This window comes from Chelonoidis abingdonii, chromosome 5 (assembly GCF_003597395.2).
Source record: "Chelonoidis abingdonii isolate Lonesome George chromosome 5, CheloAbing_2.0, whole genome shotgun sequence".
Taxonomy (NCBI): domain Eukaryota; kingdom Metazoa; phylum Chordata; order Testudines; family Testudinidae; genus Chelonoidis; species Chelonoidis abingdonii.
In genome coordinates, this window is record NC_133773.1 from 101,467,690 (window position 1) to 101,492,519 (window position 24,830).

The following is a 24,830-nucleotide window of genomic DNA, read 5'->3' on the forward strand; positions in this document are numbered from 1 at the left end:
ATAGGGGAGGAGACAAAAATAATGTTTGTCTGTTTTAGGAATCTTAAATGTTTATTTGTAAAAAATAGGCAAAGTATTCAGACAAAAATATGATTTTTAAGTTGATGGGGACCCTTTGATTTTCCTTAAAATATATAATGCCAGTTATACTCCAGGATACAGATTTTGTGCTGCTTTGCTATATTTGTATAATACTATAGTTAAATGTGGTGGGTTGGTGAGACTGAATGCAGTGACTTTTAGTCTTTGTAGCATTTAATATGCCAATTAGCCATTTTTGCAATGTGTTGCTCTTGATTGCTGTATACAACTTTCTGGACACAGATTCAGGTCAGCATATGGCCCCAAATATTGTAGTGAATGCATTACAGGCAAATCAGTTACACATTTATTTTCTAAATATCAGAGTGGAAAAGTTATTTTCTGCCCTTTTTGCCTCATTATATGTAATTTAATATGTAAATTAAGTTTTAAAATCCATTATGTCTGTTAGTGTAATATGGCTTCTGGCATCACAAATTGCTGAGTACGTTTCAGAATATTTGGCACAACTAGCAGCTTCTGCTTAAAACACACACAGCACAATGTACTTTCCTCCACATCTCAGGATCCATCAGAAATTCAGAAGCTGTTAAAAGAAGGATTTAGTCTTTACATTGCTTTGGTTGCAGGAGTGCCGGATTTGGCTGCAATGGGCACTACACAAACAGTTAAAAATTGCTGCCTTCCATTAGCTGGCACCAATTTTTGATACATTCTGTCCTGCTTATATTTGTATTTTTTAGCTCACCTCAGCAGCTGGTTCAGCCAATACAAATCCCCATCCTCAGAAACACTTTTTACCATAAGCTCCTAAGGGGTAATGTGAATGAAAAATAAGGTCAGAGAGAAAGATACTCTAGCTGGGATCCCAAACAGGTTAACTGCCAGAATAGGAGGTGGGCCATCTTTTGCTTTGTCACTCAAGGTAGGAATATGAGATACATCTCAGGGCTAAAGATGGACTTGATTTAGCTCTGGACATTGTCAGAGTTTGGTATTGCTCAGATATGGAGTTCTCCTTTGCCCCATTAGAGATAAGGACTAGCTATCAGGTATGGATAATTTTCTGCAGCCCAGCTTCATTGAATATTAGACTTTCTTTCATTTGCAAATTAGGAAATGGCTACCCTCATTTAATTATTGACAAGCCTGTCCCGTGGTATGCTGGCATCCCTAGGCCTGGTCTACACTACGTGTTTATACCGATTTTAGCAGCGTTAAACCAATTTAACGCCGCACCCGTCCACACTATGAGGCCCTTTAAATCAATATAAAGGGCTCTTTAAATAACTAGAGGAGTAGCGCTAAAATCGGTATTATCATATCGGATTAGGGTTAGTGTGGCCGCAAATCGATGGCATTGGCCTCCAGGCCATATCCCACAGCGCACCACTGACCCCTTTGGACAGCTATCTGAACTTGGATGCACTGGCCAGGTAGACAGGAAAAGCCCTGCGAACTTTTGAATTTCATTTCCTGTTTGGCCAGGGTGGAGCTCTAATCAGCACAGGTGACCACGCAGAGCTCATCAGCACAGGTAGCAATGCATTCTCCTGAGAATAGAAAAAGAGCTCCAGCATGGACCAAACGGGAGGTACTGGATTTGATCGCTATATGAGGAGAGGACTCTGTGCTAACAGAACTCCATTCCAAAAGACGAAATGAAAAAACATTTGAAAAAATTTCCAAGGCCATGATGGACAAAGGCCACACCACGGACTCAGTGCAGTGCAGAGTGAAAGTAGGAGCTCAGACAAGCCTACCAGAAAACCAAAGAAGCAAACGGAAGGTCTGGGGCAGGGCGAAAACATGCCGCTTCTACGCTGAGCTGCATGCAATTTTAGGGGGCTGCGCCACCACTACCCCACCCCTGTCCTTGGATTCCGTGGTGGGGTTGTAATCTCAGCCATGGCCTGAGGATTATGCGGACGGGGAAGGTGAGGAGGAGGAAGAGGAGGACGAGCTTGCAGAGAGCACACAGCACTCCGTCAGCCCCAACAGCCAGGATCTTTTTCTGACCCAGACGGAATTACCCTCCCAGCCCTCCCAACCACTAGCCCAGACAGTGAAGCCATGGAAGCGACCTCTGGTGAGTGTACCTTTGTAAATATAAAACATGGTTTTAAAAGCAAGCTTTTTTTAATGATTGATTTGCCCTGAGGGCTTGGGATGCATTCGCGGGCAGTAAAGTTACTGGAAAAGTTTGTTAACATGTCTGGGGATGGAGCGGAAATCCTCCAGGGACATCTCCATGAAGCGCTCCTGGAGGTACTCCAAAAGCCTTTGCAGAAGGTTTCTGGGCAAGGCAGCCTTGTTCCGTCCACCATGGTAGGACACTTTACCACGCCATGCATGTAGCAAGTAATCGGGTATCATTGCATGACAAAGCATAGCTGCGTATGGTCCCGGTGATTGCTGGCATTCAAGAAACATCCGTTCTTTATCTCGCTCTGTTATCCTCAGCAGAGTGATATCGTTCATGGTAACCTGGTTGAAATTCAGGAATTTAATTAAGGGGACAGAGATGGCCTTTTTCCTACAGGGGTGTTTGACTGTTGCTTACAAGAAATCCTTCCTTGCATGTAGCCAAGCAGGGGGAGGGAGAGGAAGGATAGCGCTGAGCTTTTCTCGTGTTTGGCTAGCAGGAATCTTCCCAGCTACCAGCCACGCGTGGGGGGGGAAGGGGGGTGATTAGCAGTGATCTTCCATGATACCAGCCATGCGGTGGGGGGAGGGGAGGGGTAAAGCGATCATCCTAGAGAATTGGAGGGGTGGGGTGGCTTCTGCGAATGGAAGTGAAGGCTGCAGAAGCCGAAAGACAATGGCTTACCATGGCCGCATGCAAGCTGAATTCTGATGCCCGGACCTGCATCTGTGAGATCTGTAACACCAGAGCCCAGGCACTCAAATTAAGATGCAAAATGCGACCTTGTAGTGAAATCACATGTGCTGTGTAAGGTGAATAGTGTTGTTCACTGTGAAAGAGTATAACCATTGTTCTGTAAAATGTATCTTTTTAAACTTCTCTCTCTTTTTTTCCCTCCCTCATGCAGCTGCACATTTTTCAAGCTCCCTACTCCATCCCGAAGGCTAGCTCAGATAAGGCGGAGGAAGAAGAGGACGCGATGAAATGTTCTCGGAAATCATGGAAGTAACTCGCAATGAAAGAGCTCATCTGAATCAGTGGAAGACGTGGTATCAAATACAGGAAAGATGCCAGTGAACGTGAGGACAGGAGGGACGCTCGAGATGAGAGGTGTAGGCAGGAAGATCAGCGGTGGCGGGATGAAACGCTGGGGCTGCTGCGTGATCAAACTGACATCCTCCGACGTCTGGTGGAGCTTCAGGAAGAGCAGCGAGGTCACAGAGTGCCGCTGCAGCCCCTGTGTCACCACCCTCAGTACTCACCATGTTCCATATCTTCCTCACCCAGACGTGTAAGAACGCGTGGGGGAAGGCTTTTTGCACCCGCCCACTCCACCCCCGTGGACAGCCCAACCAAAAGGCTGTCATTACATTGAAATGATTTTGGCCTTTTCCTTCCCTCCTATCCTCCTCCCAAACCGCACCCGGGCTACCTTGTCAGTTCTCTCCCTCTTTTTATAATGACCTTTTTAATAAAGAATACATGATTTTTAACGATAGTGACTTTATTTCCTTAAGCAAGCTGTAATCGAAGGGGGAGGGTGGGTTGCTTACAGGGAATGAGTCAATCAAGGGGGGTGGGGTTCATCAAGGGGAAACAAACACAGCAGTCACACCGTACCCTGGCCCGTGATGAAAACTCGTTTTCAAAGCTTCTCTGATGCGCACCGCTTCCCGGTGTTCTCTTCTAATCGCCCTGGTGTCTGGCTGCGCGTAATCAGCGGCCAGGTGATTTGCCTCAGCCTCCCACCCCGCCATAAAGGTCTCCCCCTTACTCTCACAGAGATTGTGGAGCACACAGCAAGCAGCAATAACAAAGGGGACATTGGTTTGGCTGAGGTCTGAGCGAGTCAGTAATGTGCGCCAGCGTGCCTTTAAACGGCCAAATGCACATTCTACCACCATTCTGCACTTGCTCAGCCTGTAGTTGAACAGCTCCTGACCACTGTCCAGGCTGCCTGTGTATGGCTTCATGAGCCATGGCATCAAGGGGTAGGCTGGGTCCCCCAGGATAACTACAGGCATTTCAACATCCCCAACTGTTATTTTCTGGTCTGGGAAGTAAATTCCTTGCTGCAGCATTTTAAACAGAGCAGTGCTTCTGAAGACGCGAGCGTCATGAACCCTTCCTGGCCATCCCACGTGGATGTTGGTGAAACGTCCCTTGTGATCCACCAGTGCTTGCAGCACCATTGAAAAGTACCCCTTGCGGTTTATACTGGGTGGCCTGGTGCGCCGGTGCCAAGATAGGGATATGGGTTCCATCTATCGCCCCCCCACAGTTAGGGAATCCCATTGCAGCAAAGCCATCCACTATGGCCTGCACGTTTCCTAGAGTCACAACCTTTTGTAGCAGCAGCTTAGTGATTGCTTTGGCTACTTGCATCACAGCAGCCCCCACAGTAGATTTTCCCACTCCAAATTGATTCCCGACTGACCGGTAGCTGTCTGGCGTTGCAAGCTTCCAGAGGGCTATTGCCACTCGCTTCTCCACTGTGAGGGCTGCTCTCATCTTGGTATTATGGCATTTCAGGGCAGGGGAAAGCAAGTCACAAAGTTCCATGAAAGTGCTCTTACGCATGCGAAAGTTTCGCAGCCACTGCGAATCGTCCCACACCTGCAAAACTATGCGGTCCCACCAGTCTGTGCTTGTTTCCCGGGCCCAAAATTGGCGTTCAATGGGTAGAACCTGCCCCATTACCAGCAGGAGCTCCAAAGCGCAGGGGCCCACGGTTAGGGAGAATTCAGTGTCCATGTCCTCATCACTCTCGTCTGCCGCGCTGCCGTAGCCGCCGCCTCCTCGCCTGCCTTTGCAGTTCATGGTTCACCATAGACTGCACGAGAATGCGCGAGGTGTTTACAACGTTCACGATCGCGGTGTTGATCTGAGCGGGGTCCATGCTTGCTGTGCTATGGCGTCTGCACAGTTCACCCAGGAAAAAGGCGCGAAATGGTTGTCTGCTGCTTTCACTTAGGGAGGGGTGAGGCTGTACCCAGAACCACCCGCCAACAATGATTTTTGCCCATCAGGCACTGGGCTCTCAACCCAGAATTCCAAGGGGCAGGGGAGACTGCGGGAACTATGGGATAGTTACAGGATAGCTACCCACAGTGCAACGCTCCGGAAATCGACGCTAGCCTCGGTACATGGACGCACACCGCCAAATTAATGTGCCTAGCATGGCTGCGTGCAATCGACTTTATACTATCTGTTTTATAAAACCAGTTTATGTTAAATCGGAATTATCCCGTAGTGTAGACGTACCCCTAGATAAGGATGGGATTTGATTCCTGCTTCAATCTCTCACTTGTTTGCTGCTCCTTTCCTCTCACTAGTTGATTTGGTCCCATTTTTCTGTCATTTCCTCTTTCAAAAGGGTGTCCCTGGTTGTGCTCACTCACCTCCAGTAGGCATCTATTAATTCTCAAAAATACCCCCAGCATCACAGCACCAGCTGCAGTGATGCATCCAGAAGCTATCTTGGCAGTCAGTGTAAAGGATTCTGGGGTTCACTTGTCATAAAAAACCACAACTGAGCAGACACACAGATACCCTTTTTCATTATTTGGATGAGGGAAATTTTCATGTGCAGAATCTCAATAGCCAGGAAAGAGCAGTTAGGGACGGGCCTATTGGTAGGTAGTGACCACTGTATCCCCTTTACATGGGGTATCCTGGGCTATCAGGGCTTCAGAATTCCCTGGCTATTGATTTTGCTCCTGTATGAAGCATTTCCTTCATTTTGTCTGTTTCTCATTAGAATTTTTTTTCTTTTGTGATAAAAACGAAAATTCAGTACAGTGAAAGTTACAAGAAAACTACATTTATTAAATACGTTATAAGGGGATCTACTAAACATAAAATAAATGAGAAGTGGCTCTCCTTTTTCTCCCACATTCCTTTTATCTGATAATAGTTTCTTCTTCAGTTTCAGGCATTCCAGTACGAAACATAATCGATACACCATGAAAGAAGCCATCTTCATTTCCAATACATCCTTCCTGGCTACCTTAGCCAGCTCTTATTCCTAAAAATGCCAGGAACCTCAGATAACAGGATTTTGTATTAATCAAAACCACTCTATTAAAATACGAACAATGGATAAACTGATATGGTGCTGTAGAATCAATCTCAGTGGAAGACTGTAGATTTCATATCTATTTTGGGTTCATTCAGGATTTATACTTACTCACAAAGTTGAGAGGTTATCCTTGCTATAATTTTTCTTTCCAGCTGAGAAGAAACTCAATTTGTATTCTCTGTGAAAAAATGAGACCGTTTTAAATGGAAAAATATGTATATTTTGATGGACCATGGATGTTAGTTTATGTAACGTGAATGTCATAGGTCACAATGATCCTTAAAGGTGTCTGGCTGCTGCTAAAGCAACAAAAAAGGTCACACATCATGGGCTAAATCTTGAAGCTCAATGTGAACACTATGGAACTTTTGCAGTGAAGTCAATGAGAGTTTTGCATGCACAAAGACTGCAGGATCTTAATGAGTTAAGGGAAAAATGTGGATAAATAGTGCAGATTTGGCTCCAAACTATAAAACCAATTTTTTTAAACCAACTCATTAGCAGCACCAAATGAATTTGGGTACTACTTGATAGATTGCAATCCTATTTTTGCACCAGTTTAGGTCATTAGTATTCAGACTCATTATCTCCTGCAACTTTTCCTTACTTTCCATTTATTACTGCTCCTCTGAGTGTAGTGGAGCTGTTTGGGCTGATCAGGGTCCCAAACTCATTCTGTGCTTACACATTATTTGTGGGTACAATTTAGCCATAAATTACCAGCAAGAGACTGAAATTGCAGAGCCAAGGCTTCTAACTCCCTTGTGCTAAATCCATCAGGATGAACAGATTGTAAACTGCCCATTGCAAATATGACATGCAGCAATTTAGCATCATGTTAATACTTCATACCCTCCATCTCTTACATTTATATGGCTTTTCCCTCCAGAAGCTTTCTGAAATTGCTTCTCTAGTCATTACACAGTACTGAGCAGTTCAGATTTAATAGGAACAATTGTGAACCTTCGTTTTTGAATGGCTGAGCCTATTTGAAATTTTTATATCTAGTTGGATAAACTTGAGATATTTATTTCTACTGCTTGTGTTGTCATATTACAAAAAATCCAGGAAAAAACTTTGATTTTTTTGAGTCTTTGGGGCTGACATGTTTAGTTGTAATAATAACTTTAAACCTTCCAGAAATGGCCTCTGAAATATAGTATATAAAATAAACTTTTGCCTCTATTGGTGTGGTTTTCATTATTGAAACTTACAGATTGAAGAGTGACGGTTAGGTTATCTTAAATCAATGACAGATTGCTAGTGCTTTTCTAGTGAAGATTTAAATGCTTCATGGGATGGCACTTCCACTGCTTTCTATCGGAGATTACTCAATAACTGAAAGAGATTTTACTGTCAGGAATTTTTTCTTCATATAAGCCTATTTTTTTCTTTAATTTAATTCCATTATTTCTGCCAGACCCCATTATACCAGCCTATACAATTCCTCTTTCTCCCTCCTTAGATGTCATTGGGCTAAACTATAACTTATGTAGTTATTTGATTTCCTCCTTGTCAATCCATCCATACCTTTTTGTTGCTCTCTTCCAAATTGTCTGTATCATTCTGGTACTGAGTTGCCCATACTTGAGCACATTATTTCATGTGTGCTATTTCCTGGCTTGTGATGAGGATGACTATTACCACCTTTCTCTGTGATGCCTCTGTGTATGCAGCTCAAAATCCATATCACATTGCAAATGCATATATAATATGCAGGCAAATATTATCTCTCTGTGGCCTGGTCTACACTACGTGTTTAAACAGATTTTAGTAGTCTTAAACCGATTTAACCCTGCACCCGTCCACACAACAAGGCCCTTTATATCGATATAAAGGGCTCTTAAAACCGGTTTCTGTACTCCTCCTCAACGAGAGGAGTAGTGCTGGAATCGGTATTGCCAGGTCGGATTAGGGTTAGTGTGGCCACAAATCGACGGTATTGGCCTCCGGGCGGTATCCCACAGTGAACCACTGTGACCACTCCAGAAAGCAATCTGAACTTGGATGCACTGGCCAGGTAGACAGGAAAAGCCCTGCGAACTTTTGAATTGCATTTCCTGTTTGCCCAGTGTGGAGCTCTGATCAGCACGGGTAGCCATGCAGTCCCAAATCCAAAAAGAGCTCCAGAATGGACCGTACGGGAGATACTGGATCTGATCGCTGTATGGGGAGACAAATCTGTTCTATCAGAGCTCTGTTACAGAAGATGTAATGCCTAAGCATTTGAAAAAAATCTCCAGGCTACACAGTGCTGCCTGACAAGCGTAATGGGTGACAAGCGTAACGGAAAGCCAAAGAATCAAATGGACGCTCATGGAGGGAAGGAGGGGGTACTGAGGACTCCAGCTATCCCACAGTCCCGCAGTCTCCGAAAGTATTTGCATTCTTGGCTGAGCTCCAATGCCTGTAGGGTCAAACACCATTGTCCGGGTGGTTCAGGGTATATCTCGTCAATTTACTACCCCCCCCCCCCCGTGAAAGAAAAGGAAAAAAATCGTTTCTTGACTTTTTTTCAAGTGTCACCGTATGTCTACTGCATGCTGCTGGTAGACGCGGTGCTGCTGCGGCACTGAACAGCAGCATCCTCTCCCCTCCCTCCCCGGTGGCAGACGGTACAGTGCAAAAGGACTGTATAGCCATCCTCATCATCATCCCATGAGTGCTCCTGGCTGCCCTCAGGTGAGGTCAGCTGGGGGGCGCCTGGGTAAAAATAGGAATGACTCCCAGTTATTCCAGCAGATGGTACAGAACGGCTGGTAACCGTCTTCATCATAGCAACTGGGGGCTGAGCTCTCCCCCCCTTTCATGCTAAAGAAAAGATTCATGTCTATCATAGCAGTGGGAAGATCCTCTCCCCACACCGTTTAATGTCTGCCTGACTATCATAGCAGCTGGAGGCTGCCTCCCCCTCATTTTATCTCACTAAAAAGTCAGTGTTTCTTATTCCTGCATTCTTTATTACTTCATCACACAAATGGGGGACCTGCAACGGTAGCCCAGGAGGTTGGGGGAGGAGGAAGCAACAGGTGGGTTGTTGCAGGGGCACCCCCTAGAATGGCATGCAGCTCATCATTTCTGTGGATCTGACACGAGAGCGGCTCTCTGTCTCTGATTACACTGGTTCTCTAGTACACTTGCCCCATATTCTAGGCAGGACTGACTCTATTTTTAGATAAACATAAAGGAGGAATGACCCGGGAGTCATTCCCATTTTTGTCTTTGCCCCCAGCCGACCTCAGCGAAGGTCAGCCAGGAGCACCCATGAGCACCAGCAGAACACTGATAACCGTCATCTCATCGCCAATTTACAATGAACATTGAGACGGTACAGAACGATAACCGTCTCTGCTACCTTGCAAAGGCAAAAATGAATGCTGCTGTGTAGCGCTGCAGTACCGCCTCTGTCAGCGGCATCCAGTACACATACGGTGACAGTGACAAAAGGCAAAACAGGCTCCATGGTTGCCATGCTATGGCGTCTGCCAGGGCAATCCAGGGAAAAAGGGCGCGAAATGATTGTCTGCCGTTGCTTTCACAGAGGAAGGAATGAGTGACGACATTTACCAGAATCACCCGCGACACACTGTTTTGCACCATCATGCATGGGATCTTCAACCCAGAATTCCAATGGGCGGGGGAGACTGTGGGAACTATGGGATAGCTACAGGATAGCTACCCACAGTGCAACGCTCCAGAAATCGACGCTAGCTTCGGTTCATGGACGCACACCACCGAATTATTGTGCTTTGTGCGGCCGAGTGCACGACTTTATACAATCTGTTTTACAAAACCGGTTTATGTAAAATCGGAATAATCCTGTAGTGTAGATGTACCCTATGTTAATAATTCTTTTCAAAACACCAGTATCAAACAGAAACTGAGAAGATCTAGTATCTTTCTGTCCCAGGACTTCACCTCCGTGTGACTGAAATTTACTTTCTTTTATCTTGGCATGTGAAAATTCCCCTTTCATGTGTGCCCAGCTGTGGGTAAGGACATCAGTGGGAGAATGAATAGGCATCAGGTTATCACATGCAGCACAAGAAAATAGCAAGAAAATAATGCAATGAGGAAGTTATCTCAGAATACATATAATATATTCTTAAGGAAGTGCAATGAAGGGGTGTGTGCAGGGATGTGCATGAATTTTTTCAGTCCCCTCTTCTTGACAGTTTCCTTCCCACGAGGTTCCTGCTCCATGGCTCCGACCAAGAAGCCCAAGAAGGCGGTGTGAGGCTGGTGTCCAATCTCTCGCAAGGGAAAGGATAAGACTGAGTGAGCATGGTAGAATTATCAAAAATGCAGAAAAGGCAAAAGTGTCCAATAAATATTTCTGTTCTGTATTTGGAGAAAAAAACCAATGATGTAGTTTCATCATAGGATGATTACACTGTTTCTGTTCCACTAGTATTTCAGGACGATGTTAAAAGCAGCTACTAAAGGTAGACATTTTTAAACCAGAAGGCCCAGAAAGCTTGCATCCAAGAGTTTTCAAAAGGCTGGCTGAGGAGCTCACTGGACCATTAATGCTTATTTTCAATGAATCTTGGAACACTGAAGAAGGTCCAGAAGACTGGAAGAAAGCTTATGGTGTGCCAATATTTAATAGGGGTAAATGGGATGACCCTGGTAATTATAGGCCTGTCAGTCTAACATCAATCCTCGAAAAGATAATGGAGTGGCTGATAGGGGACTCAATTAATAAAGAATTAAAGGAAGGTAATATTAATGCCAATCAACTTCTGTTTATGCAAAATAGATCCTGTCAAATCAATTTGGTTGATAAATGTAACAGTGTTGATGTAAAAGACTTAGGCTTCTGTAAATTGTTTGATTTTGTACCTCACATTTTGATTAAAAAAACTAGAATGATATAAAATTAACATGGCATTTTGATGGGGTGTATCAGGCCTTTGAGGATCCCGCCCCCCTGCCCCCGCTGGAGGTCCTATCACACCCTGCCCCAGGAAAACAGCAGTGAAGGTGGGGCAGGGAAGCAGCCAGTCAGAGTGCAGCAGGCTCAGTTAAAAGGAGCTGCAAGGCCTAAGCAGGTTGGTTCATTGGTGGGACCAGTAGGGATAGGAGAGAGGAACCCTCCAGGCAAGGAGGAGAAACCTTGCTCGAGCAGAGACAAGACAGAGTCTGTTCAGGCAAGGTGGCTTGGGTGCGACCCTGTTCAAACAGGGAACAGTCAGAGGGAGTGTAACTGTAGGGTAATGGATTAAGTTGATCGGAATGGGTGGGTACTAGCCCAGAGAATGAAGCAGCAACAACTATTAAGGGAAGTACTATGTTGCTGCTGTTTATAGGGTCCATTCGTTGGGACCTGGAGTAGCGGGGCAGGCCTGGGTCCTGCCCCTGGGGAATTGACCTAAGCCCCAAGAAGAGGATAAGACCCATTCAAAAGCCTGAGCAAAGGGCTTGAATTTAATAGACTCAGGGAAGGGGCTGAAGACCCTGGTAAGGGCAGGCAGACTGTCTATTGACTGTTTGGTTAACCAAACCCTGGAAGGGGATTGAATGTAAGGAGTAAGCTGGCTAGATTGCTGGGACACCAGAGAACCATTGAGGACAAAAAGTCTCCAGAGAGAAAGCCTTGGTGGTATGATATATAAGAGGGCAGAGATGGACTTAAAGCTACCACAAGAGGGGCTGAGAACTGAGCCCAGAGACAGGGCTGCAGATACCAACAAGGGCACAGCGACAGTCCTTTTTCGGACCTTTGTTATCCTGGAAGGGGTTCATCCATTTAGATGATGTGTGACTGCGCTGGAGAGCTTAGCCACTGAAAACCTGCCTGATGAGGGTAACAAACTACAGGGGACACCAGGAGAGAGGGCAGGATCGTACCCAGCTGATAGGAGATGCTCACGAGAGGTGCGTACACCACATCATGGGCACACAATAAATGGATCAAAATAATGGATAGGTCTTGTAATTCCATTTACAAATATATTATCACTGAGCAGGTTTGTTTCTAGTGGGGTCCCATAGGGATTGTTTTTTTGCCCTGCCATTTAACAATTTTATCAATGACCTGGCAGAAAACATAAAATCATAACCGATAAAGTTTGCAGCTGACACACAAATTGGAGGAGTGGCAAATAACAAAGAGGGCAGGTCATTAATACAGAGCAATCTGGATTGCTTGGTAAACTGGGCACAAGAAAATAATATGTGTTTTAATATGGCTAAATGTAAAGATGTATATGTAGGAACAAAGGATGTAGACCATACTTACATGGGGGACTGTATCTTGACAAGCAGAGACTGAAAAAGATTTTGGGGTCATTTTGGGCAGGGTCAGCTCTAGGCACCAGCCAAGCAAGCAGCTGCTTGAGGTGGCCACGGGGAAGGGGCGGCACGTCCGACTCTTTGGTGGCGGGTCCCTCACTCCCTCTTGGAGTGAAGGACCCGCTGCCGAATTGCCACTGAAGAGGTGGCGGTAGAGCTCCGCAGATCGCGATCATGGCTTTTTTTTTTTTCCTCTGCTTGGGGCAGCAAAAACCCTGGATCTGGCCCTGATTTTGGGGTCATCACCTGAACATGAGCTTCCAGTGTGACTCTGTGACTGAAAAGGCTTATGAGATCATGGTATACATAAACAGGGGAGTAGTCATTTTACCTCTGCATTTGGCATTGGTGTGACTGCGGCTAGAATATTGTGTCCAGTTCTGGTGTCAACAATTCAAAGAGGATGTTGATAAATTGGAGAGCGTTTAGAGAAGAGCCATGAGACTGGTTAAAAGATTAGAAAACCAGTTTTCTAGTGATAGACTCAAGGAGCTCAATCTATTTACCTTAACAAAGAGGCAGTGAAGGGGTAACTTGATTAGTCTGTAAGTACCTACATGGGAAACAAATATTAGATAATGAGCTCTTCTGTCTAGCAGAGAAAGGTATAGAACACTCCAATGTCTGGAAGTCAAAGCTAGACACATTCGGATTGGAAATAAGGTGTACATTTTAACAGTGAGGGTAATTAACCATCTGAACAATTTACCAAGGGTTGTGGTGGATTCTCTATCACAGGCAATTTTAAAATCAAGATTGGATGTTTTTCCAAAAGCTATGCTTTAGGAATTATTTTGGGGAAGTTCTATGGCCTGTGTTATACAGGAGATCAGGCTAGATGCTCAGAGTGGTCCCTTCTGGCTTTGGAATCTATGAATACTTTGCAGCCAAATGCACCTCCACCCTGTCATGCACAAGAGAAAGACCTGTCATTTACCTGGGGTAGTGTCCTCGTGCTTTCCCTTTTCAACTACAGCAGCTTTCATTCATAGAGTTACAATTAGCCCTTGTTATGGGGTTTGTTTTTTTTACTACAGTTTATGCACTTTACTATGATGTTATATAGGTAATAGTCTCCTTAGATTCTGGGGAGTAGGGGGGAAACAATTAAGAACCGGAATTAATAGAGCCCAACTTCAGTAAAGAATCTTCTCCAAAGATGGTAATGGGATACAATCAAAGTGGGGAACTTCCTCTATTGCTGATTTTTTAGCAGGTCTGCACTTTGGAGAGAAGGGTTGGAGGTAAATATGATAGGGGGAAGTGAGCATTGCAGATCAAGTTTGATCAGGTCGTTCAAAGTAACTGCCCTCATTCCTTTGTGTTTTATTTCTTTGAATGTTCTGATCTTTGCCTCATCTTCTGCATGCTCATGCTTAATTTTTGTTTTACTTCAGAAAGGCTGTGACTCAGATCCTGCTGGAATTAATTAGATGTCATCTCTTCAATATTTTAAGCAATGTTCAGCAACTTTAAAAAAAAGTCTCTTCTGGTACTGTCATCAGATCTTTAAAAAAAAAATCTCCCTTTTGCCACAGATCATGTCCTTTGTCTCTCCCTGCCTGGCTTGTGAATACAGCTGAAATTATGACTGTTTTCATTTTAATTCCACATTTATGCGCAATCATCAACAATCATGAGTTACAGCAATATTGTTGATATGCTGAGCGAGGTATCAAAATAACGGAAATGCATAGGTCCTATGATAAGAGTGGTTATTTTAGTCCTCATATTCTCAGTAGCAGAATTTGATTTTTCAGTAAATGAATTATACTTGTTTAAAGTCCAGAGGGCTTTCCAGTCAGATTGCAACAATTTCCAAGTAGGTCAGATTAGTTGACAGTGTCACTTTAAGCCTTGCTCTGAGATGGCTTTAAAAAGATCTCAGAAAAGTCCTTACCCAGTCTTTCCATTCCTCTGAGACCAACAGAAGAGACAGGGCTGTCATTTTGAATTAAAAATAGAATGTCTAATAAATACTACTACTAGTGGGTGACTGTTCATGCTTCTGTGAGTCAGACAAAGGTAAAACTTCTCTAATGTGTCAAACAGGATTCGTCTACCTTTCAGACTCATTGAAGTTGTTATGAAGCCTGACCTGCTGATGACACTGGCATCGTTAATAAAACATCTGAAATGCTGCTGGCTGCAATCATTTATTACAAATAAAAAAGAAAGAAGTATGTTTTACAATTTAGAAAAAGATAATCAGTGGATAATCTAAAGGACTTCAAAAAAGTGGAAGTGGCAGTTCCTTTGTTCAGTGGTTTTAGGCAGTGGATGCTGTAGCATAGGAGTCAGTCACTGAGAAAAGCCGTTTATAATTAAACAGCAAATAGCAGCAATAAATAAATTATACCTTTCTTTTTTCCATTTTGGAAAAAAAATGCAATACTTTTGATACAGACATACAAAAAATGCCCTGTCAAATAGTGTGAAACCAAACTAAAGTTGAGCTAGAAGCAGTCACCTGAAATAGTTGGGATTATTTGCAGGTTTGCAAATGTGCAGACATTCCAGCTCAACACACTTTTTCAATCCAATGCATGTAAAAGCCTAGCTTATTCTGAAGCCTTAGTCTCTGGATAGTAAAAGTGTTCATAAAAGTGAATCATTACTCAACAACTAAATATCATGTTTTACAATATGAAAAATTGGTTTGTCCATGAGTATAAGTGACTTTCATAAACAAGATTTTTTTAAATTAAATATTTAGGATTTAGTAGTTTGAGATTTTCTTTGTGCAGATTTTACGAGGAATTGTATATATCATTTCCTTTTTAAAAAAAATTCTTTTCATTTAAGGTCAAAGCACTGATACAGTACATGCATAATTTAAGTAGTACAGTGTTCTAAAGACCACCTTAAATAAGAAATCCCCTGTCACAAATAATTTCCCTCAACAGCTCCTTACTGTATCCCCTAGGGTTTCCCATACAATTCTGTTCAACCTTTAGTTAAAAGAACATTTTTATTAGACAACCAATTGTCGCTGTCCCCTTCAGTGTTTCCTTGTCAGGTTCAACTATATGTATCTTGCTCTGAATGCCAGAGGAAACCTGAGACACTTGCCCAATTTTAAATCCAAAAAGATTAACCTCCGCATAGGGGTAATATGAAACTGCCATAACTATTCCTTAGAAAAGATTCATTTGGCAGCAGTATCACACTTACCTGTACTGAATGCACAATTCTGATAAGTCTAGTTTGAATTGAAAGGCTTTTCTCAATTATAATTAATGGTCAGACTAATTTAAAGTCAATAACATCTAAGACATAATAACTGATAAACAAAGGCACTTTACTTTTTGTGATACTCTCCCTTTAAAATGAAAACAGGATTTTAATCATGCACAATATACCGGTTTGACAACATTGTGATTAAACAAAAATATTGCTTTAAATAACAAGGTACCCATAGTAGGGCACTAGGCCTTGGAGGCATGCACACATCCCAGTGCACCCCTGTGGATTTGTGCCCTTTAAAATTGGGAGCTGCAGGTGCAGGGCACATGACTAGGAGAAAACCTGTGACCTGGTATATGGAAATGAAGTACAAAGCTTCTTCTCTCTGGGACAGAGGAACAAAAAGGAGAGACCCAGGTTCTAGGAAGTTAGTGTGGGTCTCTCTGTAGTAGCTAGGTCGGGTATCAAAGGGAAAGGGTGCCCTCTCCCTTCCCAACTGGATGATGCTGGGGAAAATTTGGGCAGTTAATACCCAATATTTCAAATTTATTTGCTTTTGTTTTGGGACTAGTATTTGGAAATAAAACAAGCCTTGAGGAAGTAGGGCTAGTGTTGAGAGCTTTATTCTACCTTCCCAGCCAGTAAGTTTGCCTACCACTTTACAGTATCTTTTCTATACTTTCCCAAGTGTCCCTCTTTGTTTCGTATTGGGCTATTATTTCAAGATGGTGTAAGTAATGATGAATGTCAGGTTTAGCTTGCCAAGTTCTGCTGCATAGGCAGAATAGAAATGGTGCATAACAAACCACAGAACTACATAATGAGTATCTCCCATCTAAATGATGAAATATTAAACATAGTCACTACACAGGTGACAGCAGAATATGGACCTCATTATGTAAGGCAGAGACACAGACCTGCTTTCTGTCAGCTCTTATTTAGGCTCCCTACAGTTACCATGCCTAGGCAGATACATGGCCTCTCATTTCTAACAAATACAATTATAACATTTCCGAGTATTCTGTTCTGTTTATGTTTATGATGTGTGAACACATTGCTTCAATGCTTAAATACATTCAGATTTAGCTACAATTTTACAATATTTAAATAGAGCTCATCACTATATCAATATGAAAAATTACAGTGTAGCTTAGAAAAATGTAATAAACATGGACAATTCAGGAAAACTGGCTACTTAAATAACTGAAGGTTTCTACTGCCATGAAGTAATAATTTTAAACTGGCCAAAATAAACTCTAAGGCTGAAGACTGTGAATTTATTAAGCCCAAGATATCGATATCACCAAGTTTAACACAAGAACCCTTAAATTACTGTTATACTGAAATGTGCTTTCCACCCTCTCAGGTTGGTTTTGTGCACAGAATTCCTCTTTCATGTTCCCACAACATGCTTCAACTTGTGACCTCCCGGCCTTGTCTCACCCAACTCAATCTTCTCATAACTCCTTCTCCTCCTCTTTGACCCTTATAGGAAAACTTAGTTCCAATCCCTCCCTAGCAGTAATCCCTTTTATTAAAAAAACTGTATTTAAAATCCAGATTTAGGTGAAATGATAGATTGGGGAGAAGGATGAGGCAATATGTTTGTCATTGGGCACACAGATTGGGAGTTCCAAGGGCAACTGCCAACCAAAGTGAAGGGATTTGCTAAATTACTGTGTAGTTGTAAAGTATCAGAGGGGTAGCCGTGTTAGTCTGGATCTGTAAAAGCAGCAAAGAGTCTTGTGGCACCTTATAGACTAACAGACGTATTGGAGCATGAGCTTTCGTGGGTAAATATCCACTTCATTGGATGCATGTGTAGTTGTAGAGTATGATTACTCTACAAATCCCTCTACTCTGACCTATAATGTCTTTCGGCCAATCAGAGATAAGGGACTGGCATAAATACAATAAGTATACAATTATAGGTCAGCACATGTACAGTTTTGCCTGTGCTCTAACTGGCTCAGACAATTTCACTTCAGTATAATGTCTGATATGCATATTTTTCATAATTTTCATTAGCTGAAGTTTGCTTAATGTTGTACAGCTCTTTGAACACCAAAGCACTGTATGGGTGCTAAGGATTACTATCAGACTGTCACTGAAAAAATAATATTGGAATGCTTAAAACAGAGTTCATTTGCTTAAGTTAACTTGAGAGTTAATGAAGGTTAAATATAGAAACTAACTTTCAAAAGTAAACATTTTAAACTGAGAATTAAAATTGGGAATTTTGAAATGGTGCATCTGGACCAAAATGTATAAAAAACATTGTTTTCAAATTTCCTTCAGACATCACTGTTTAGAATTGAAAGTGTCAACATTAATTACCTGCTTCATATTGAAGTCAATACTAACTTCAATAAACACTTCATCAGTTTAAACTGATATGAAGAATATACAATAACTTGAAAAGAAATTACCTATTCTAATAACTACATCTAGTTAAAGAATTTCTATTTGATTTTTCTCAAATATTTTTCAGTACTGCCTGTGCAGAGTAGCTTTTAGTGTCCTCAAAAGGCCCCTCTGTGGCCAGATGTCTTTTGTGCCATCTCTTCAAATTGCATACATTAAAGAGATTACATTTGTGGTTTCTTTTACACACAGTGATGACAACTGCTGGGAAACTTTCACTCTCGTGTTTTCAAACAATTGGTCTGGATATGTGAAGTCTGAAGAACTGGAAGCAATAGCTGGAAAGCATCCTGAATATAGGTAGTGCTGTTGCAGCCCTAATGAGAGAAAAGATGTGATTCAGTAATATATCTTTCATCTATCTCAGTGACTATTCATACTCAGTCTGGTTGGTGCTACATCAGGATACAAATTCATGTGAGATTTTAAAAGCTCTATCCAAGTACACTGGAAATCACAAGAACAGCCATACGGAGTCACACCAATGGTCCATCTAGCCCACTATCCTGTCTCCGACAGGAGCGAGTGCCAGATGCTTCAGAGTGAATGAACAGAAGAGGGCAATTACAAGTGATCTATCCCCTATCCTCCAGTCCCAACTTCTGGCAGCTGGAGGTTTACGGATACCCAGAGCATGGAGTTGCACCCTTGACCATCTTGGCTAGTAGCCATTGATGGATTTATCTTCTGTGAACTTATAAAATTCCTTTTTGAACCCAGTTTTATTTTTGGCTTTCACAAAATCCCCTGGTAATGAGTTCCACAGTTTGACTGTGCATTGTGTGGAGAAGTACTTCCTTGTGTTTATGTTAAACCTGATGCCTATTTTATTTCATCGAGTGACCTGTAGTTCTTGTGATATGTGAAGGGGTAAATAATGCTTGCCTATTCATTTTCTGCATAACATTCATGATTTAATAGACCTTTTTCAGTCCCCCCTTACTTGTCTCTTTTCTCAGATGAACAGTCCCAGGCCTTTTAATCTCTCCTTCTATGGAAGATGTTCCGTACTCCTAACTTTCTGTTGTCATTCTCTATACCTTTTCCAATTCTTATATCTCTTTTGAGATGGGGTGACCAGAACTGCATGCAGTATTCAAGGTGTGGGCATACCATGGATTTATGTAGTGGGATTATATCTTCTGTTTTATCGTCTATCCTTTTCCTAATGGCTCCTAACATTGTTAGCTTTTCTGACTGCTGTTATACATTGAGTGGATGTTTTCCGAGAACTAGTCACAATGATCCCAAAATCTTTGAGTGGTAACAGGTCATTTGGATCCCATCATTTTGTACATATATTTGGGATTGTTTTTCAATGTGCGTTACTTTGCACTTATCAACACTGAATTTCATCTGCCATCTTGTTGGCAAGTCACACAGGTTTGTGAGATCCCTTTGTAATTCTTTGTAGTCAGCTTTGGACTTACAAAATTAAGATAGTTACCATCTGCAAATTTTGCCATCACACTGTTCATTCCTCTTTCCAGATCATTAATGAAGATGTTGAACCACTGAGGTCTCAGTATACATCCTTGGAGCACACTGCTATTTACCTGTCTACTTAAGAGATAAACAACTTTATCTAAGGCTTTCTGAAAGTTCAAGTACATGTTCAGATAATAACTCTTTTCTTTTTTGTAAAAAGTTTATAACAAGCAAGCATCATTATATACAGAGGTATGTTGTCCCCTCTTTGATTGTGCATCACCTTCTAGAGAGAGTTGTGTGTGTAATGTAGGTGGACTATACCTCCATGCGGTCAGGAGCAGAATCAACTTCCTCCACTAATTTCAGACCTGCTGCATGAGGATGTAGCATGGCTAAAATCAGTGAGTTTAAAATTATTCATATATTGCAGCATAAATGCACTAAAAGAAAGTTATTAATTCATAAGGGGGGGTCACACTCAGAGGCTTGCTATGTGAAAAGGGTCACCAATACAAAAGTTTGAGAACCACTGGTCTATTTGCTATTGACTATTCAGATAATAGCTCTTTTTTCCTTTTTTGTAAATGGGTCCCCAATGTTAGGTTAAAGCTACATAGTAACAATGTGCATTCTGCACGGTATAGATTTTTATGTTTAAAGAGAATATGTGGCTAGTTGGCAGAGCAAAAGAATGGGTGCCACAGATATAATAAACTTTAATCCTATATGAGCCAATCACTGTCTGTTGATATTATGGTCTTTTGAATTCCTTCTGTCTCAGTCAACCTGAGTGTAAAACTGAGTTAAAAGCAGGGACTTTCTAAAACTTACTGAGCCTTTCTTGGTCAAAACTAGAACTGGATGAAGAATGAGAAAAAATATTCATGAACATTTTGACTTCAACAGACTTTTGGTTTGACCAAGATTGCTCTTATTTTTATGCACTTGTGAATATTTGTACAAGTGCAATTTAGTGTGGTTGTATGTGTGTGGGATCATGGACAAGATTAATTTAATCATAAAATAAAACTTGTTTTAGATCATTGTAGTGTTTGAAGATTAAATCAACTAATGAGGGAAGAACACCACTACTATACTTGAGTATCCTTGCAGCTCAAACTGTGAATATTGAATCCTGGATGGAATAATCACAGTAAACTGTTCAAGCTAACCATAGCCTGAAATTATTTGTTTGGCAAATGTTTTATGTGCACAGTCACAAATAATGAATAGATTAATAACCATAGTCTGTTCATAGGCAATATCTGGGCAGGAAAAAGGCTAAACTTACTCAATAAATTGCACATTGTGAATTGTTCACCCAGCTTAGTCAATACATTACAACACACAGTAAGAAAAGCATTTCATTTCTGTCAGAATGTTCTTAGGAATCCTGACAAAATTTAGTATTACTGCTCTGGTCCAGCATTTGTGGATGACTTCTGAACCAAAATGGAGTTGTTTATGAGATGGCACAGAATTACAATGCCATTACCATTACATTTTTATGGTTCTTTATAGGGACATAAATGTGTGTGCTTCATTCCAAAATGAGTTTATCAAAGTTTTTCCTACTGTGAAGAAATTGAAAGCTTACCTCTAATAGCACACTATTGACCATTGGGTTGAGGAGCTCTGCCTTTTTGTTGCTCTGTAGAAAGACAAATATGATAAGATGTAATGCCAGGGGTAAACACAGATATTTAACAGTAATATATTTGCTTAGTAATGGATCAGTTTCGCCTGTATGAATTTTGAGAAAGCCTTGGCTCAGCTTGATTCTATTTGATGAAAATAAGGTTTTCAAGGAAATACACATGTTCAAGATAATTTTAATACTATGGCATACTACTTTTGATAACATTTAACACTCATCTGTCTAATACTTCTTTATTTGCCTGGTACAAGATGAGCTCATTGTTTTATCTGATTCTTTGGCTATGTCAAACGCCACAGAATTTGAGGCCATCTGTAAGAATTTAGGACTGGCCAGTGGAGAGCATTTTTTTTAAATGGTAGACGTGGTCAGAGCCTCTCCTCTCTCTGTACTTTGCCTTGCCACATAATGATGGCAGAGAATTGCAGAAATACTTGCTTTCATCTAAAACTGAACAGGGAACTTCATTAGAACAAATAAAACAATATTTTTTCAATTCACTGTAGAGCTTCTGCTTAGAACTTTCGCAGGCCCCTGTTCTATTTGGTTTCTGTTACAGAGTTAAAGAAACAGGACAAATATCCTCACACCTTGTAAGCAGTTTAAGCACTGAAATGTGTTTATGAAGAGGTAAATAGTATCTTTAAAAGAACAGGAAGGAGAGATGTGGAGGCAGTTTGGAGGGAGATGGAAGAACAAAAGAAAGTGGGGGAGGGGGAAGGGGAAGAGGGAGGGAAGGAGGGTAGAAAGAGAAATAGCAGAACAGTATCTTTATTGTCTGGAACTAGAAAAGCTATTCCATATCCCCTTGTTTAGCTGATTATCAATAAACCTCTTAAACATAAAGAAAGTAGTGTCAACTAAACACTATTGATTGTAAGAATCAATGGTAAGTGCAAGCAGGAAGAAAGAAATCTAGAGCAATAAACAAAGGAGATACTTCCTAGTTCTGAATAATTGCTGACTTTTAGGAAAAAGGCCACAATTACATTATAATGACTATATGCCTGAATTATATAACACTGCTGCTATTCTGATGATAGAGCTCTTCCATTCTAAACAACTATTGCAGAGGCCTGTGGCATTCCCAGAAAGTTACCTTTTGTCCAGAATCAATCTAGCTGGGTATGTGAGTTAGCCAAATATTTGGAAAATTTGGTTGGTGGTTAACTCCGGTGCACATTATAATTATCATGTTAGACGCATGTAATTTTCATTCTGTACATCCTGCGATGGGAGCAGTGTAAAGATGCACAGTCTCTGTGATGAGCTCAAGGAGGGACTGGATTCCCTGTGACACCATTTTTTGCTGAGTTCCCATCCACACAGCCTGTTGGATGATGCTTCCTGCTTTCCTTAGTGCTGGTGGGAGTCAGCATCATCTCTTTCCCTGCTGGCACAACGTGTGCCCCTGAAGGCACATATGGATAGGGCAGTGGTTCTGCTGTACCAAGTACAGGGCCTGAAGCTGTCCCCTGTGTGGAGCATACTGGGGTCGGAGAGCTCCTTGTCCCCAACTTCTCAGTGCCCAGTGACAATTTGGGCCTGAAATCTGTGTTCCTGTAACGTAAAACCCTCCTGTATGCCTATGCACCAAGGGGCAGAAATAAAGTTGCCGTGAAATCCTTAGCTCTGAATATCCTGAGTTGGGTCTGATTAATATTTCATGGCTAATTTTTATGTGTGCATACATTTATATGCTAAAACATGCTTAGAAAATGCAAAATAGGCAGATTCATCTGAAATAACTGGAAGCAATGTAAATTATTCAAAATAAAAGCAATCCAATAAATTATGGTAGTTTTTAAATAACTTTGAAAAAAATATCCAGTGATGCCCTGAAGTAGCTCGCAGGAGCCTCTTCTTAAAATTCTAACAGGCCTGGGGAAACTTCCATGTCTTTGATAAGAATTCACGCTCTCTGGATAATCCCTACCAGATATGACTTCACAAAACTATTTCTAAAGAGCAACTTTTTTCCCTTTGGACTGTGCCAGATCACTTGATTGTCAGGTAAGTTCAAAAATATTTTGTGGTTGAGTTTATCTCCTCTGCTCCCCTGACTCCCATAAAGGTCTTCACTCCTCCCCCATTTCAGGTCACACAAGCTATGTTACAGTAGTAATATCCTCTGTACATTTTTCAGGAACAAAGTGTAAATGTTTCCAGCCAGAGCACTAAATAGAAGTTTGTTTACTTGCTATAGTGAGAGTGTGATTTTGTTTAAACAGAAAAAAAAAAAATGAATAGATTCTCTAGCCTTTCAATCTGCTCACTACGAACACCAGGGGATTTATCAGTCACTATGGGATAATTTATGATGTGAAACCCCTCTGTTAACATACTGCCCATGATAATGCTCCCAATGTTGTATGTGGGTGCTGTTTTTTTTTTTTTAATACAGATGCATAAAGAAGAAGGGGCTGGGTAAGGAGCTACTGCAGTTCTTGGATGTATGTGGGCCACTCAGTGGGAGTGGGCTGGGGGAATGGCAGAGGGATACCTAGTAGGTCCAGGAACTCTGTGGATCCAGTTGCCACAAAACCAGCCTAAGGAAGGCAGGGCATATCACAGGATCTAGCAACAGTGGTGGATCTGCAGAAAGGGTGCTCTGTGTTCTGGATCTGGCTGGGGTTGGAGAGGACTCCAGCCTGCCCTATTTCTAATCTTGCACATAAAGCCAGTTTTCACAGGGGATGAGAATCTTTCTTAAAGAGGTTATGTTTATAAAAATAAACAAACAATAAAAAGGAAATGTTCTCATATCTTACCCCAGTGGCAGTTAAAGAATCAGAAAACTTCTTAGATAAAGACAATACTTCATTGCACATGGCACTTGTTAAACTGGTTATAAAAAAGAAAAGAGACAAACGTTAAAAATATCCTCCTGCTTCATCTCAGAAGACAAAGTTCTGCCAACAATCCTGTCTCTAATCAATTAAATTTTATCTTAAAGTGTCCTGGAATTTGTTCAACTGGTAAGTAGAATCATGATGGAGGCTTTATGCTTTGGATTTGAAAAATCCAGCACTTGTTACAGCTGGAGACAGGATACCAGAGTAGATCAAACACTGGTCTCTTTTGATATGGCAAGGTTTTGGTTTTATGTAAAAATATTAGACCTTAGTCTAATTATTGCATTACGTAAGGTTATTACCAACCCAATGACTAAAAATACCACTGGAAATAAATACTCCTGCTCCCAGCTAGAAAGAATGTAATGAGTTTTTTTTCTCTCCAAAGCAGTGGATTGTATTAATAGAAGAAGCATTGTTTAGTGGTTAAAGCACAGGGTTGTGAATGAGGAGATCTGGATCTAGCCCCAGCTCTGTCACTGACTTGTTGTATAGCTGTACCTCAGTTGGGGCTCAATCCTGCAAGGAGCAGAACATTCTGGCTCTAATCCAGCAGAAAATTTAAGTACTGAATTTTAAATAAAAGTGCCCCCACTGACTTTAATGGGATTATTCACATGCTTAAAATTAAGTATGTGCATAAGTACTTTGCTAGATCAGGATCAGAATGTTCACTACCTTGTGGGGGTTATGTGTGGGGGTTAATCCAAA

At 41.7% G+C, this 24,830-nt stretch overlaps 2 protein-coding genes across 2 annotated transcripts in view; one reads left to right on the forward strand and one right to left on the reverse strand.

Moving 5' to 3' along the window:
* Nucleotides 1-7,435, forward strand: part of TMEM156 (transmembrane protein 156) — a 39,213-nt gene extending 31,778 nt beyond the window's left edge. Inside the window, exon 7 of the mRNA XM_075066788.1 lies at nucleotides 6,123-7,435. Coding sequence (XP_074922889.1) covers nucleotides 6,123-6,219 — 97 coding nt within the window. The 3' untranslated portion in view covers nucleotides 6,220-7,435. The remainder of the gene's footprint in view (nucleotides 1-6,122) is intronic.
* Nucleotides 7,436-15,304: 7,869 nt separating this feature from the next.
* The window catches only part of LOC116821874 (protein NOXP20), a 28,231-nt gene continuing 18,705 nt past the window's right edge, over nucleotides 15,305-24,830 (reverse strand). The window contains exons 7-9 of the mRNA XM_032775353.2: nucleotides 24,036-24,108; nucleotides 21,205-21,258; nucleotides 15,305-18,493 (exon numbers count right to left, since the gene is read on the reverse strand). Coding sequence (XP_032631244.2) covers nucleotides 18,392-18,493; nucleotides 21,205-21,258; nucleotides 24,036-24,108 — 229 coding nt within the window. The 3' untranslated portion in view covers nucleotides 15,305-18,391. The remainder of the gene's footprint in view (nucleotides 18,494-21,204; nucleotides 21,259-24,035; nucleotides 24,109-24,830) is intronic.